The sequence below is a fragment of the Sus scrofa genome, chromosome 1 (assembly GCF_054392235.1).
Source record: "Sus scrofa isolate SSC_HxYL_T2T_F1_AM1 chromosome 1, Sscrofa_HxYL_maternal_Yorkshire_Landrace_v2.0, whole genome shotgun sequence".
In the NCBI taxonomy this organism is placed as follows: domain Eukaryota; kingdom Metazoa; phylum Chordata; class Mammalia; order Artiodactyla; family Suidae; genus Sus; species Sus scrofa.
The window spans coordinates 122,227,797-122,244,642 of NC_139383.1; the positions used below are offsets into that span (position 1 = coordinate 122,227,797).

The 16,846-nt window shown below is 42.5% G+C and overlaps 1 protein-coding gene across 2 annotated transcripts in view; it reads right to left on the reverse strand.

Annotated features, from left to right (window-relative positions):
• Nucleotides 1–4,736: 4,736 nt before the first annotated feature.
• CCNB2 (cyclin B2) overlaps nucleotides 4,737–16,846 on the reverse strand; it is a 34,871-nt gene continuing 22,761 nt past the window's right edge. Inside the window, exons 8-9 of one of the 2 annotated variants that reach the window (XM_021082593.2) lie at nucleotides 8,999–9,109; nucleotides 4,737–5,553 (exon numbers count right to left, since the gene is read on the reverse strand). In XM_021082593.2, the coding sequence (XP_020938252.1) occupies nucleotides 5,443–5,553; nucleotides 8,999–9,109 (222 nt within the window). In that variant the 3' untranslated portion in view covers nucleotides 4,737–5,442. 2 annotated transcript variants of the gene reach the window in all.

Genomic DNA, 16,846 nt, shown 5'->3' on the forward strand with positions numbered 1-16,846 from the left:
CTGCCAACACCTGCATCTTGGACTTCCAGACTGTCCAAGTGTAAGACAGTAAATTCCTGCTGGTAAGCCACCCAGTCTATGGTACTTTAGTAAGGCAGCATTTATTGCAGTGGTGGTAAGAAGTTGGGAACAATGTCATGTCCATCAATAAGGGAGTGGTCACGAGGGACCGCCACTTCTCGACCTCTCCTTCTCCCAGTTGCCTCAGCCATTGTTAAGCTCCTGGGAAAGTAGGATTTGATGGCACCCACCTTTTTGTCATTTTAAGATCCCCAAGTCCATGGGAAGAAAATTATCAGGAGTTATATGTTGGGGGAAAAATCTGAATTTGGGACAAAGTAAATAATTTGATTCTGTCTTCAAGAACAGAGAGCAAACTTCATTTGCAAACACTAAAAAAAATGTTTAAGTTATATTTCAGTTCCATTTTATGACCAGTTAAGAGAAAGAAAAATAAAACCATAATGTGATGATGCAAGGAAAGGTAATAGTCTTAGTATTACTAAGACTAATATTAAGTCTTACTATTACAGTCCTAATAGTCTCTCTAATATTCTACAAGGGACTTTCAATTTCACATTCCTGGACTCACTGAGGGTGAGAGGAAGGAGATAGAAAGAGAATTTGAAGGAGGAGCTTCATGGACTCCCCACAGCCTCCAGGTGCTGACTGCTTTCTCAGGGGCAGGACCACACAGATGGCCTTCCTGGATTACCATAAGCCCCTGTCCTAACTCCCATGCACCTCGCCCAGGAGGGCTGGGCTCAAAGAAGTGCTTAAGGAGTGTTGCCTGAATAGGTGACTGAACTGAAGTTTAGAGGTAAAGAATTAAACATAGATTTCCTCTCAATCTTGGATCTAGCCAGGCCTGCCATTTTGTTCACTGTCCAGTTAGACATGAGAGTAGTCTGGGAATCACTTAACCAGGGATAACATAAGGAGGATTAAGGCCCTCCCTGCCTTCTAGAACTTGCCATCCTGCTAAGAAGGGGCATGTGGGTGCATGCAGTAGAAAATTCATTACAAAAATGTGATAGATCCTTTCAGCCCATGGTTTAAACTAACCAAGGACCATGAGCAAGCTTGAACTCGGACCCTAGGGCAGAAGTGTTCATACTAGTTACGGACTAGCAGTTCCCGAACACTTTGGCCTCAGAACCCCTCTCCCATATTACCGAGTTCTGCTTTTGTGCATTCTAGCTATCAGTATTTACCAAAAATTTTAAAACACCAAGCGAACACACAGATTCCATCATTGCATGTCATATAGCCTCTGGAAGAATCCACCATAAACTCCCGACAGAATGAGTAATAAAAACAATATCCTAGGAGTTCCCATTATGGCGCAATGGAAACGAATCTGACTAGGAACCATGAGGTCGTGGGTTCGATCCCTGGCCTCGCTCAGTGGGTTAAGGATCTGGTGTTGCCATGAGCTGTGGTGTAGGTCGCAGATGCGGCTCGGATCTGGTGTTGCTGTAGCTGAGGTGCAGGCCGGCAGCTGTAGCTTCAATTTGATCCCTAGCCTGGGAACCTTCATATGCCACAGGTGCGTCTCTAAAAGGCAAAAAAAAAAGAAAAAAAGAAAGAAAAAACAATATCCTAGTATTATCATGCAAAGAATTTTGACCTCATAGATTTACTAAAACCAGCCACATTTCGAGGACCACAGAGGGAGTACTGTGAATGTGGGGTGCATCAGAGAGGACAACTGACTTTCTAGAAACATTAGGCAAAGGGACATTTCTTCACAGTACTGGGGAAGTGAGACTGACACCCATAGAGAGGGCAGAGCTGAGACTTCCTTACAAGCTTGCTCCCCGACAAGCAGGGGTGAAGACCGCCCACACCCACCCGATCTTACAGGACCCAGCACTGTTACCAAGTGCAGTTTCCTTTTTAAAGGACATTCCCTCCAAAGTGCACAGTCTACTCCAATTCAGCTGGCCAGGAAAAACCTAGGCACAGGGCTTCAAATGCAAGGGGGCTGAGAGGTCTCCACTAGGGGACAGTTAGTCTCTGCACAGGGCAGCTTGCCCACAGTGCAGGCAAAGAGCTCCCTCCTGGCCATGGCTCCTTCCAGGCAGAAGTGCTCACAAGAACAAGTGGACAGCTATGCAGTCATAGAACTTACCATCTCTACTGGTTCACTGCGGAGCAGGGCACGTATATAATCCACATCCCTTCCCTTGTGACCCCTTCAACTCTTCCAGACTTGAGTGGCACTGGGCAGACTGGGGCTAGCCCCGCCTCTAGTGCAGGTGGTTTTCTGGGTGGTTTCATGGGTGAACAGGGATGGAGTGCGAGTTTCAGAGCAGAGCATGGACGGTGCATCTCTGGTGGCAAGCCTAATGGTGTTACTGGCACCTCTCACTTTTGCAGTCACAAGAATGGGAGCCACTCTGCCTGGCTGCCCCCTCTGTCCTTATGTTTTCTCCCAAGGCCTGACTGGTCTTCATGCTTCCTCTTAAATTTAAGGAGCTTTTATTCCTCCCAGCTCATTTTGACACCTTTCCCTCCTACTATAAGGAACCTACTTACCCCAGCATGTCGCCATCTAAAACCTCGACTTTGCAAATGAGAAGGCGCGGGACAATTCACTACCTCGCCCGAGGTCACAGCTCTCAACCAGAGGAGCTACCATTTGAACCCTGATCTGACCCCAAGGCCCATGATTTTAATCTTTGTCTTCAATTCAACAAACATTGAGGAAATGATAGTCCAGTTGTCAACCTTTAAACTTCTAATATCTTACTCTCAAAAATCAAAAACCTAAAAACAAAACAAAAAACACCCTCACAAATATGACTCGACAGATATATATTTGTAAACTACTGTGATGTGCAAGAGCCATACCTAACATACTGTGAACATTCAGAGTCCATCTCTCTCCAGACCATCAAGCTTCTTAAAATAATGACCACTAAGTTCGAGCATCTCCAGATCCTGGACATCCTTGAATACAACACTCTGGGGCAGAGGCTCTTATCCCCATTTTACAGACACAGAAACAAGCACAGAGGCCACAGAAGCTTAGACTCTGCTAAGGAGACTTAAACCCAAGCAACTCAGCTTCAGGGTCTGATCTTCAAATCCTGGGGTTACATCATCTAGTTCTAATTTCAGTTTTTATGATATTATGCTTTCCACTTTTACAGCTTATTTCACATATATAACGCTTCACTTTTGGGTGCCTGCTTGGCATATAAGTATCTTAAAGGTCTTTTTTTTTATAACATCCTGGAAGTATGAATTTCCTGAGTCAGGGTATTTAATATTTAACTAAGCAAAATATGTAATAAAGAAGCTATAAATGTCTTTGGAATACGCCTACAACACCCATCCTTTTTTGATGAGAAGTTGGAGCTCAAGCATCCCCAGGAAATAACTGCTTTGAGAGCCAGAAAAGCTCCCTCTCACGGTCTCACTTCGTTACCATTCACACTTGTGACTAAGTCGGTCTAAGGCTGCCATGGGAACAAGCTTCACTAATTCAACAAGAGTTATTTATAAAGCTTTATACTAGGACTTAACATAGAAAGACACCCAGTTGCTCCCAACGTTTGACTTACCAGGTAGGCAACCCTGGGCTGTCCAGGGAGGGGGCCACAGCCAGACCTCGCTGGAGACAGGCGCTTCTTCCAGGAAGGAGAAGACACGTGGCACCACTGAGTCACAAAGCAAGGTACCTGCTTCTACCACACTCCCTCGGTTGGAGAAACACTGCGTTAAAAGAGTTTACTGCAAAGCTTCTCAGCCTTTACAAATCTTACATGAGTTTGCAATGTTTCCCCAATGTATCTAACTCCTCTCTCTCAAAAAAACCAAACATCTTGTTGAACTAGTAGTTTGGAGAGTCACTGCTATAAGAGACTTATTTTATAGATTGGTTTTTTGGTTGGTTTTCTTTTTTTTTTTTTTTTTTTTTTTTTTTTAGTTTAGTGGGTTGGAGACTGAGAGAATACATTCCCCTATAGAAAACAATGTTTTGGAGTTCCCGTCGTGGCTCAGTGGTTAACAAATCCGACTAGTAACCATGAGGTTGCGGGTTCGATCCCTGGCCTTGCTCAGTGGGTTAACGATCCGGCGTTGCTGAGAGCTGTGGTGTAGGTCGCAGAGGCAGCTTGCATCCCAGATTGCTGTGGCTCTGGCGAAGGCCAGAGGCTACAGCTCCAATTAGACCCCTAGTCTGGGAACCTCCATATGCTGTGGACAAAAGAAAAAAAAGAAAACAATGTTTAAGGTAATCAAATGTCCACAAAAAAAACAAAACAAGAAAAAAACATAGAACAGGATTCCAAGTTTCACCTTTAACAGGATGTCACAGGCCCTGTTCCTTTTTCCAGCTGTGGTCCCACAGGACTGCTATTCTTGGTCTCAACGGTGCCTTTTGAGTGAAACACTTTATGAGGATTACTTCTGCAAGCCATTGCCCTAGTGGGCCAGGTGTTCCTAATGAGAGAATAAATAGGTTCTAGAAAGGAATTGTCAAGCTTATCCTCTCATGTCACATTTTATATAATGAACCAAGCTTTTATATTCACGGATTTTAGGAATGGGTGAGCAATCACTGAAGTCAAATTCTAGAGTTTTCTGTTTGAGAAAACAGTGGGAAGGTCTTTCCCAAAGCCATAAGGGCAATAATTCACATGCTATTCTTAACAGCTCAAAAAGAAATTACTCAAAGTAAGCTTTGAGTTCTTTAACATAGACTACAAAAATAAATACACACGGGATGCCTTAAGAAAATCAATAGCTTTAATTTTCCTCAATATACTTTGTTTTAAATGCTTAAAAACAATTTTTTTTTTTTTAAACATAGACAAACTGCATCCAAGAGATGAAAAGTGAAACTGATCCCGTTAAGGTCACCAAAGATTTCCATGTGACCAAATACAATCCTTTTCCTAGTTGACCTCTTGGCAGCCTTTGACCCAGCTTCCCACTCCCTCCATTCTGAAATACTTCTTCTCTTGGGTCCTGTGACAGCATATTCTTCTTCTAGACTTTGTCCTTGGATACTGGCTGCTTCCTCTTGGTCTCTTTTGTGGGTCCCCAGTACTCCACTTCCAAATGCTGTTCCTTCCAGGGCTCTGCTCTGGGACTTGATCTCTTCTACAACTCCATGCTTTCCTTGGGTGATGGCACCTGCCCCCAAAGCTTTCAATGCTGTCTGAATGCCACTTATTCTTACTTGCGTATCTACAGTCCTCACCTCTCCCACTGAACTCAAGTCTTGTACTTTCTGTCTTTTGCACTTGGATATCTACTGGGCATCTTCAAACTTAACATTTTGAAGACAAGTTTTTAATCTCTCACCTCCAGTCTCAATATACATTTAGAAAACAGGTCTGAGAAAAGGTTTCATGAAATAAGACAAAAGGACTATATATACAAAGTTAGTAAGACAAAGTGCACAGACGAAGCGCTCTTCCCAGCAGCCTAGGACCGTCCCATCAGAGGTGAGGCAAGCTCTTGGATGGCTTTTGAGTTCAGCTGAGGAATCGTGCTGATCTTCAGGAGTTTGCTGCTTGCGTATTTATTCTTGATGGCCTGCAGAAGTCATCTGTGATTAAGCACACATCAGGAGCTCCCCACCACCACCACCACCACATACATTATTCCTAGTCTAATTTCCAAAGATCAAAGGGCCAGACCCAGAGTCTCCAAAGAGTATCATGACGTCAAATCACTGAAAGCAGCAAGTGCTCTAAGAGGACATGCGGGCCCTTACAACTTCCTGCCATGCCTAGTAATGGCTAAAGCCCTCCTGGTAACAAGGTGATGGGGGATCAAACGATTTCAAGGTCCAGAGAGCAGACTTTCTCTCATGAGCTATCCAAGGGCTTGGGAGGCTGGGGGGTGGCATGTTTATCATGCCTAAGTGCCATCAGGACATGTCAGGTTGGCCAGCACTGGCAGCAATCGCTGGCCATAGAGTGGCAAAAACTGTTTAGATCCCAGATGATACCCTCATGACTGAAAACACAGAATGCTTCCATGGCATGTTAAATTGTGCTGCAGCTCATTAAATCATGCTGCATGTTTAAATTATGCTGACTTGTAAGGAAGCAAATCAGGCTGTGAGGACACTTAGTACAAATGCCTTGTTCTTTGTCACTAGACCCTTGGTATAGCTCTGGCAGTTGGCACCATGCAAGCAGAAGACAGCAGGCAGTCTTTTCCTCTCAGGTGGGCCACACAAAGACAGAGCCCAGGCCCCCAGGATGCTTCCTGAACGGGCTTCTCACCCTCCTCCTTCACTATGTTTGCTGCTCAGGTGCCTCTCAGTCACTATACTAAAAGTTGCTGCACAGAGGCCCTGAGTGATGTCACCCCAATACCCAAGGCTTACCCGAGGCCACGTACAACGTAAAAAGGACCTTTCCTGTTCTAGATGACACATCAGCCAGCCTTCCCTGCTTGCTGTGTGCCATACTTCACATAATGAGTAGAGAGTAGATAATACATTGAACAGCTGCCTGGCTGACTACACTGGGCCTGGACCTATCTGCCTTGTTTTAAAGAAAGTCAGACAGATGGCCAACGGGCACATGAGAGAATGCTCAGCATCACTGATTATTAGAGAAATGCAAATCAAAACTACAAGGAGGTACCACCTCACACCAGTCAGAATGGCCATCATTAACAAGTCAACAAATAACATGCTGGAGAGGGTGTGGAGAATAAGGTATCCTCCTTCACTGTTGGTGGGAATGTAAATTGGTACAATCACTATGGAAAACAGTATGGAGGTACCTCAGAAAACTAAATATAGAACTACCATATGACCCCGAAATCCCACTCCTGGGCATGTATCTGTTCAAAACTTGCATTGAAAAAGATACATGCACTCCTATGCTCATTGCAGCACTATTTGCAATAGCAAAGACATGGAAACAATCTAAATGTCCATCTACAGATGAATGAATTAAGAAGATGTGGTACATATACACAGTGGAATACTACTCAGCCATATGAAAGAATGAAATAATGCCACTTGAAGCAACATGGACAGACCTAGAGATTCTCATACTACGTGAAGTGAGTCAGACAGAGAAAGACAAATACCATATGATAGGAGTTCCCATCGTGGCTCAGTGGAAACAAATCTGACTAGCATCTCTGCAGACTCAGGTTCAATCCCTGGCCTTGGTCAGTGGGTTAAAGGATCCAGCATTGCTGTGAGCTGTGGTGCAGGTTGCAGACGTGGCTCGGATCCCATGTTGCTGTGGCTGTGGTGTATGCTAGCAGCTATAGCTCCAATTCGAGCCCTAGCCTGGGAACCTCCATTTGCCTCAGGTGCAAGCCTAAAAAGACAAAAGACAAAAATACAAAAAACGAACAAAAAAACAAATACCATATGATATCACTTATACCTGGAACATAATATATGGCACAAATGAAATTATCTACAGCAAAGAAACTCATGGACTCGGAGAAGAGACTTGTGTTTGCCAAGAGGAAGGGGGAGAGAATGGGATGGACTGGAAGTTTCGAGTTAGTTAAGTGCAAACTATTGCATTAGGAGTGGATAAGCAATGAGATCCAGCTGTATAGCACAGGGAACTGTATCTAATCACTTGTGATGGAACATGATGGAGGATAATTTGAGAAAAAGAATGTGTGTATCCTTACACCAGCCAGAATGGCCATCATCAAAAAGTCTACGAACAGTGCTGGAGAGGGTGTGGAGAAAAAGGAACTCCATTACACTGTTGGTGGGAATGTAAATTGGTGGCAACCACTGTGGAAAACAGTATGGAGATTCCTCAGAAACTAAAAATAGAACTACCATTTGATCCATCAATCCCACTCCTGGGCATCTATCCAGAGAAAATATTGACTCAAAAAGACATGTGTACTCCAATGTTCATTGCAGCACTATAGACAATAGCAAAGACATGGAAACAACCTAAATGTCCATCAACAGAGGAGTGGATCAAGAAGATGTGGTACATATACACAATGGAATATTACTCAGCCATTGAAAGGAAAGAATTATGGCATTTGCTGCAACATGGATGGACCTAGAAATTATCATGCTAAGTGAAGTCAGTCAGACAATGAGACATCAAATGATATCACTTACATGTGGAATCTAAAAAAAGGACACAATGAACTTCTTTGCAGAACAGATACTGACTCACAGACTTTGAAAAACTTATGGTTTCCAAATGAGACAGGTTGGGGGTGGGGGATGCACTGAGGGTTTGGGATGGAAATGATATAAATTTGGTTGTGATGATTGTTGTATACCTATAAATGTAATAAAATTCATTAAGTAATTTTTAAAAAACAATCATGTATGGAACTACTAAATGTACTCACTATGCAAAGCCACTTTGCTCAAAGAAAATGCACTATCCATTTTTTTTTAAATAAACCCATTTTCTTTGTCTTTTTACTTTTTTTTTTTTTTTTTTTTTTTTTGTCTTTTTGCCTTTTCTAGGGATCGAACCCAAGTCCTCATGGATCCTAGTCGGGTTCATTAACCACTGAGCCACTACAGGAATTCCTGAAAATAGAAAAAAATCTTAAAAAAAAAAGAGGGAGTTCCCCCAGTGGTTCAGCAGTGACAAGCCCAGCTTTATCTATGAGGTTGAAGGTTCAATCCCTGGCCCTGCTCAGTGGGCTAAGGATCTGGCACTGCCATGAGCTGAGGTGTAGGTCACAGACACAGCTCGGATGTGGTGTGGCTGGGGCTGTGGCAGTGGTGTAGGCCAACAGTTACAGCTCCAATTTGACCCCTACCCTAGGAATTTCCATATGCCATTAAGTGCTGCACTAAAAATCAAAAAATAAAGTCAACTCTCAGAGTTTATCACTATCCTCCATCCACTGCTATACCAGAAAAATCATAAAGAGTTTATGCTAAAACAGATTCTCATATATGCCAAAATGTTTACATGAAAATGCAAACATACATACATACACATCCTCTCATACCCAAAACCCATAATCTAGTGCTTTCCAAAGCTTAGGAAAGAGCACTTACAATGAATTTCGTTAAGTTTTCATTCACTTTCATTACATTTTTGGCCATGTGCTGCATGACCTCCAATACTTCATTCTCGGTGTATCCAGTGTAATACTGCTGCTTTAAGTTCTGGAACACAACACAAAGAGAAGGGGCAAGATTAATGATCCACTTCTTTAGAAGAGCACATCTTACACATGTTTTAAAGCTTTTATATAAAAGCTTTAAAAAATATTCTTACCTGCTGGAAGTTCAGGCACAGCCCCAACTACTACCAGGGTACCAGCAAAGCAGCCAGTAAATGCAGGATGACTCTGCCTCTGAGCAGGACTAAATCAAGTGACGAAGGTCCCAATTTATTATTTTTTAGAGAAAGTTGCACAGGTAAGTAGTGTACTTCAAGTAACAAATCTTTCATGCTTACCTCTATCATCACTAAAGGGGATGGAAAGTGGAACAGAATAAAAACAAACCCAACAAAGGAGTGCCCCTTGCACAGTAAGGAAAGAGAAATGGGATCAGCACATCTCAAATATTGTCCTCCCATCAAAGTCCTGCCTGGCAGTGGCTGGTGGGGATTTGAGAGCCCAGATATCCATTTTGTCAGTCAGGAAAAGAGGTTCAGAATCAAGAAATGAACTGGGCCAGAAGCAGCAATCTAAACTCCCAAACCCAGAAGAACTAGGGCTTCTTATCCAGCCCTGTGTAATTAAGCACTGGAGAACACAGAGCACTCAAGCCTCTGGCCCAGCTTCCCCGAAAACAGAATTCAAGCAAAAGGACAGCTGTTGAGTGATCAGTCTTATTTTGTATGGAGATATGTAACCTGACTTTACTTCAGTTTTATGATAAAATACTAAAAGCTAAAACACACCACTTTCATATGCACAATGTAACTGAGAAAAGATTATAAGCCACAATCTTTTTTTTTTTTTTTGCCTTTTGTCTTTTTAGGGCCTCACCTGCGGCATATGGAGGTTCCCAGGCTAGGGGTCTAATTGGAGCTGTAGCCGCTGGCCTACGCCAGAGCCACAGCAACACCAGATCCAAGCCACGTCTGCAACCTACACCACAGCTCACGGCAACACCGGATCCTTAACCCACTGAGCGAAGCCTGGGATAGAACCCTCAACCTCATGGTTCCTAGTCAGATTCCTTTCTGCTGCACCACAACAGGAACTCCTATAAACCATAATATAATCTTAATTCTAAAATAGCGTAAAGGAAAAAGGAACTAAGCAGGAGTGAATCCCGACATAATGCACAACTACCGTTATTTTGAAATCAATTCCCAGAAAACTGGGAGGCCTACAATTAATAGGTTTAGAGTCAAGCAAGCATGTCTAAGAGTAATTTGGCTAAAACGAACTATTGGTACCAAGACAATGTACCATACATGTACCAGTGGCTCTTCTGCCTCAAGGTTTTTATGTCAAAAAATTTCAAATGTATAGAAAAATTCAAAGAATAAGATAATGAACACCTATATGTTCTTTGGCAGATTCATCAGTTATTAACATTTTCCTCCTCTTCTTCCTCTCATGGTGTCTGCACCTCACTTTCAAATCGTTCAGCAAAAATTGTAATTATTCTGAAGCCATCAAATGGCTGAACCATTTCAAAGTCAATTGCATAGAACATGACACATCACTTCCAAAGCATTTGCTAAAAAGTTATTTTCCTCCCTAGTCACAATACCATTACCATATAAGAAACATTATCAACAATTCCATAATATCATTTAATAGCTAGTAAATATTGAAATTTCTCCAATTGTTACAAAAATATATTTTATAGATTTTTCTTTTACTTTTTTGTATCTAGGGTCCAAGCAAGGTATACACAGTATATTTGGTTATTGTTGTCTTTAGTCTTTTTTTAACTTATAACAACCCCATTTTCTTCCTTTTTTTTTCTTCTTTTTGTCTTTTTCTAGGACCGTACTCATGGCATATGGAGGTTCCCAGGCTAGGGGTCAAATCAGAGCTGTAGCCGCCGGCCTACGCCAGAGCCACAGCAACGCAGGATCCAAGCCATGTCTGCGACCTACACCACAGCTCACAGCAACACCGGATCCTTAACTCAGTGATGGAGCTTCTATCAGCAGTGGTGGGACTACCTGACCTGCCTCTGGTACAATAGGAAGCGTGCATTATCTACCTATGAAGAATTCATGTCCAAAACGTTGGACACGACTCCAATCATCAGGAAACACAGGCGAATCCAGAATGTGGATGTTCGCAAAGTCACTGGCCTGGATCCTTTAAAAAAGTCAATGTCATTTAAAGCCAACAAAATGGGGTTGTCTTAGGAGCTCCTGTCATGGCTCAGTGGTTAACGAATCCGACTAGGAACCATGAGGTTATGGGTTCGATCCCTGGCCTCGCTCAGTGGGTTAAAGATACAGTGTTGTCATGAGCTGTAGTGTAGGGCAAAGACGCGGCTCAGATCCTGCATTGCTACGGCTCTGGCATAGGCCGGCAGCTGCAGCTCCAATTCAACCCCTAGCTTGAGAACTTCCATATGCCGCAGGTATAACCCTAAAAAGCAAAAAAAAAAAGGCTATGCCTTTCTTCCTACTTCTCTTCCTTCCTTTCCTTTGTGTCATTATGGACTTATGTGGTTTTTTTTTTTGTTTGTTTGTTTTTTTGTCTTTTTGCCATTTCTAGGGCCGCTCCCGCGGCATTTGGAGGTTCCCAGGCGAGGGGTTGAATCGGAGTTGTAGCCACTGACCTACGCCAGAGCCACAGCAACGTGGGATCCGAGCCGCGCCTGCAACCCACACCACAGCTCACGACAATGCCGGATCGTTAACCCACTGAGCAAGGCCAGGGATCGAACCCGCAACCTCATGGTTCCTAGTCGGATTCGTTAACCACTGCGCCACGACGGGAATTCCTTATGTATTTTTTAAATGCATTATAACATATTACTGTCACTATGCTTTTCAGTGCACAAAGTTTGTCACTAAGAGCCCATTCAAGCCAAATCCTATGTCCTTATGATTGACCCCTATGAGCTTTGAGAATGTGCTTGCTACCTGCTAAAAATTGATTTACGCTCCCCTTGGTACTTCCCTTGCCACAGCCCTGAAATCAGGTATTTCTCAAAGGAGCCCTGGTTCCTAAAGGTCAGGCACTGAGTACTCAAGATGTGGGGACAAGATATGTTCATTGCAACTGGTCTGTCATTGTTTCTGAGAACTTCATTATGAATTTGCTATTTTTTCTAAAACAATATTATAGGGTTTTCCTTTTGTTTTTAATTGTTAGCAATATTTTGGGAGTTCCCATTGTGGCATAGCAGAAACAAATCCAACTAGGAACCATGAGGTTGCAGGTTCGATCCCTGGCCTTGCTCATTGGGTTAAGGATCAGGCGTTGCCATGAGCTGTGGCATAGGTCAAAGACGTGGCTCGGATCCAGCATTGCTGTGGCTGTAGTGTAGGCTGGCAGCTGTAGCTCCATTTTGACCCCTAGCCTGGGAACCTCCATATGCCATGGGTGTGGCCCTAAAAAGCAAAAAAAAAAAAAAAAGTTAACAATATTTCATATAGTGAAAGTTTTAGTCCTTAATAACATGAATGTTTATTTGCTTTCTCCTACAGTATAATTTCAAAATTATAATAGCAGATTAGTACTAATCTCCTATTAAGAAATTAGTAAACCTCCTAAGTAAACTTTAAGTGTGCTACTTTTTTTTTTTTTTCCTGGCCGTGCCCAAGGCATGTGGACGTTCCTGGGCCAGGGATTGAACTCAAGCCACAGCTGCAACCTGCACCACAGTTGCAGCAATGCTGGATATTTAACCTGCTGCACCAAAAGGGAACTTCCATAGTATGTTACCTTTTTTGGTTCTTTGTTTTGTCTAACTTCACATCCCACTAAGGATGCAGAGTCAGGGCATTGAATCATGATGACAGAAGAGGACACGGAACTCACCTCCTCCCACAAATACATCAAAAATACATTTTCACCAAATACAGTTTTCACAGAATACCTACTGAACAGTGGCAGAAGATCTCAGACACCAAAAAGTGCAAGATCTCCAAGTAACTGGATAGGAGAAAAGAGAATTAAAAAAAAAAAAAAAAAAGGTAATCTGCATAAAACCTGTTCCCTTTGGAGGAAACTGAAAGAGGAAAGGTTCCCTCACCCTGGGAAGACCCTCACCAGTGGGCAGATCAGCCAGGACAGGAAAGGAGCTGCAGAGGCTTGGAGGGGAACACAGCAACCGGTTTGCAGCAGGCAGATCAGAGAGAGACCATCACAGAGGGTCCATGCTAGCTCCTTGCAACTGCCCACCCCGAGACACTCATCTGCTGCTACAGATAGAGGCTTGGTGTGGAAACTGAGGCTTTAGAAGAAATACACAGGTAGAGGACTAGGGTTGGCTCTGTGGAGACAGCATGAAGGGGCTGGAATGTGGCATGAGCCTCAACTGGGGGTGTATGTGGAAGAACCCCATGCCCACCATAGAAACTAAGTACTATTTTTAACAGGCACATGAAGGGAGGAATAGGGCCCACCAGAGCAGCCTCTTTCTCTGACCAATCTCAATCAGTACACCACTTCTATAAATTCTAGAAGCAGGTTGCCCATGTGCAGAGATGGGGCTAAAATCAGAGCTGAGCCCCAGGGGCCATGAGACTAAGGAAGCAGGGCTGGAATCTGAGCCTTCTCCCCACAGCCATGCAATTACAGACTTACAGTACTTCTGGCTTTGTAAACTCAGTGCCTGCAAGACACTCAAGGGGACAATGGGGTGCTCCTGTGGCAGAGGCGAGCAGGTTCAGCAGCCATAGGCTTAGCAGGCACATGTGTGTACACACATGCACACAGATACACACACACATGGGGGTCAAGTAGGGGTCTAGGCTGCTTCCACAGCTCCCAAGTGGATCCAGGTATATGACTACTGTAGTCCTAGTACCTGACCTCAGTGGATCTGCACCTACAGACCTCCCCTGGTGGATTTGTGAACACAGTGCCTGAGAGACACCAAGATTGATTGCCTGAATTCCCAGGCAGGGCTGAGGGCAAGGCCAACAACTGTGTACTCTGTGAGCCCACACAATGGGTAACAGGTGGCACAATGGAGCACACTCAACAGTGAACAGCTCTGGCAGAGGAGTACTCAGTGGTTCCTCTCCCAGCAGGAGTGCTGCAGTCCCACCTATCTCACATCACAGCTCAGAAATGGGTCAGCAGCTTCTACTCCAACAACTAGGGAGCAGACCCTGTCCTTGACAGGGCTGTGACAACCAGAACAAAAAGGGGGTCCCACTCAACATCCAGTGCATGCTCTGGTCACCTTAACACCAATCACACCCCCCATCAAGGGGATAACAGCCAGCACACACTGGCTGAGGAAAGATATAACAGGCATACAACAAGCATCCATAGAAATAGTCCTCACACCAAAAATATTAATCCCTCACAGGTTACACTGGGACGCTCCCACATAATGATAGCCCATCAAGACTAGAGAAGATAACTGTTTTTCCTAAACTCATGAAGTAGGAGAAATACAGGTAAAATGAAGAAGCAGAGGAATCACTCCCAATTAAAAGATCAAGGAGTTCCCATTATGGCACAATGCCATTAGCAGCTTCTCTGCAGCACAAGGACACAGGTTCAAGCCCCAGCCTGGTACAGTGGGTTAAAGAATCCAGCACTGCCGAAGATGCAGTAGGCAGCAAAGGTGGCTTAGATCTGAACTCTAGCCCAGGAAGTCCAAATGCCATGGGGCAGCCAAAAAAGAAAATAAAAATAAAAGATCAAGAGAATTCCCCGAAAGAGCAATGAAACAGACCTGTTCAGTCTAACAGACACCAAAATGAAAAAGGAGGTATTGAAAATACTGAAGGAATTAAAAAAGGTTATGGATAGACAAGGAGATTACTGTAAAAAGGAATCAGAAACTCTAAAAAAGGAACCAAGAAAAATTAGAAAACTCATTTGCCAAGATAAAAAATGAGCTAAAGGCCAGAAATATCAAATGGAATAATGCAGAAGAATGAAACATGGTCTGTAAGACAGAAAAATGGAAATCAATCAGAACAGTGACAGAAAGATTAATTTTAAAAAAAAAGAAAGCACTATATATAGGAGACCTTTAAGATAATGTAATGCATCCATCTACACATAATAGGGATCCCAGAAGGAGAAAAAGGGGCAAAGAGGATCAAAAGTGTATTCAAACAAATTATGGATAAAAACTTTCAAACCCAAAGAAGTAAACAGATATCTAGGCATGGGAAGCACAGATGGTCTGAGAGGAAAAAAAAAAAAAAAAAACTCAAACAGACCTACACTAAGACACGCTATAATTAAAATGCAAAATTAAAGAAAAAGAGAGGGTGTTCCCGACGTGGCTCAGTGGTTAACGAATCTGACTAGGAACCACAAGGTTGCAGGTTTGATCCCTGGCCTCGCTCAGTGGGTTAAGGATCCAGCGTTGCCATGAGCTGTGGTGTAGGTCACAGATGCTGCTGGGATCTGGCATTGCTGTGGCTGTGGCGTAGGCTGGCGGCTACAGCTCCAATTCGACCCCTAGCCTGGGAACCTCCATATGCCGTGAGTGCAGCCCTAGAAAAGACAAAAAAAAAAAAAAAAAAAAAAAAAAAAAGGAGGATTCTAAAGGCAGTAAGAGAAAAACAAAGAGTTAATAACAAGGGAACCCCCATAAGCCTATTAACTGATTTTGCTACAGAAATATTGCAAGCCAGAAGGGAGTGACAAGATATATTCAAAGTCCTAAAAGTGAAAAACCTACAACCCAGGATACCCTACCCAGAAAGGGTATCACTGAGAATAGAGGGAGAGAGAATGAACTTCTCAGACAAGAAAAATAAAAAGAATACAGCAATATTAAACCAATCCTAAAAGAAATAGTGAAAGGCCTTCTCTAGGCAGAAGACTCAAATAGGCCAGTACACAGATTTAAAAAAAAAAAATTGTCAAAGTGATGATAACAACAATCAACAGCAAAAGGATAAATAGAAGATATAAAAAGTAGGTATCAAAATCATAAAATGTTGGGGAAAAGAGTAAGAGAAAATGTAGGGTTTTTTGTGGGTTTTTTTAGAATGTGTTTGAGCCTATATGACTACCAGTCTAAAGCAAGTAGATATAGGAAGGGGTTAACATACTTAAAAAATAGAGTGACCGCATATCAAAAAAGTACAACAGACTCACAAAAACCAAAAAGAAAAGAACTCAAGTATAAAACAATAGAAAACCACAAAAGGAAAAACAAAAAGAAAATGAAAGGAACAAAGAAGAAATACAATATCAACTGGAAAACAAGATTTAAAATGGCAATAAATACATATCTATTAAAAATTCCCTTAAATGTCAATGGACTAAGTGTTCCAATCTAAAGACATACAGTGGGCAGACTGGATTTACAAAAAGTCTACAAGTTCATAGCAATACAGGCCTTCCTTAAAAAACAAGAAAAATCGCAAACAACCCAAACTACCACCTAAAAGAATTAGAAAAAGAAGAACAAACAAACCTGAAGTCAGAAGAAGGAAGGAAATAATAAAGATCAAAGAGGGAATAAATTGAGATATAAAAACAAATTTTAAAAAAATCAATAAAACCAAGAGCTGTCTCTTTGAAAAGGTAAAGAAAATAAACAAACCTTTGACCAGATTAACCAATAAAGAAACAAAGAGAACCTAAACAAGAAATGAAAAAGGAGAAACTGCAACTGATACTGCAGACAAAAAAAAAAAAAAAAGAACCTCAAGAAAATACTATGAACAATTATATGCCAACAAATTGGACAATCTTTCTAAGAAAAGGACAACTTTCCAGAAACCTATCAAAATTGAATCAAAAGAAATAGTTTTTAAAC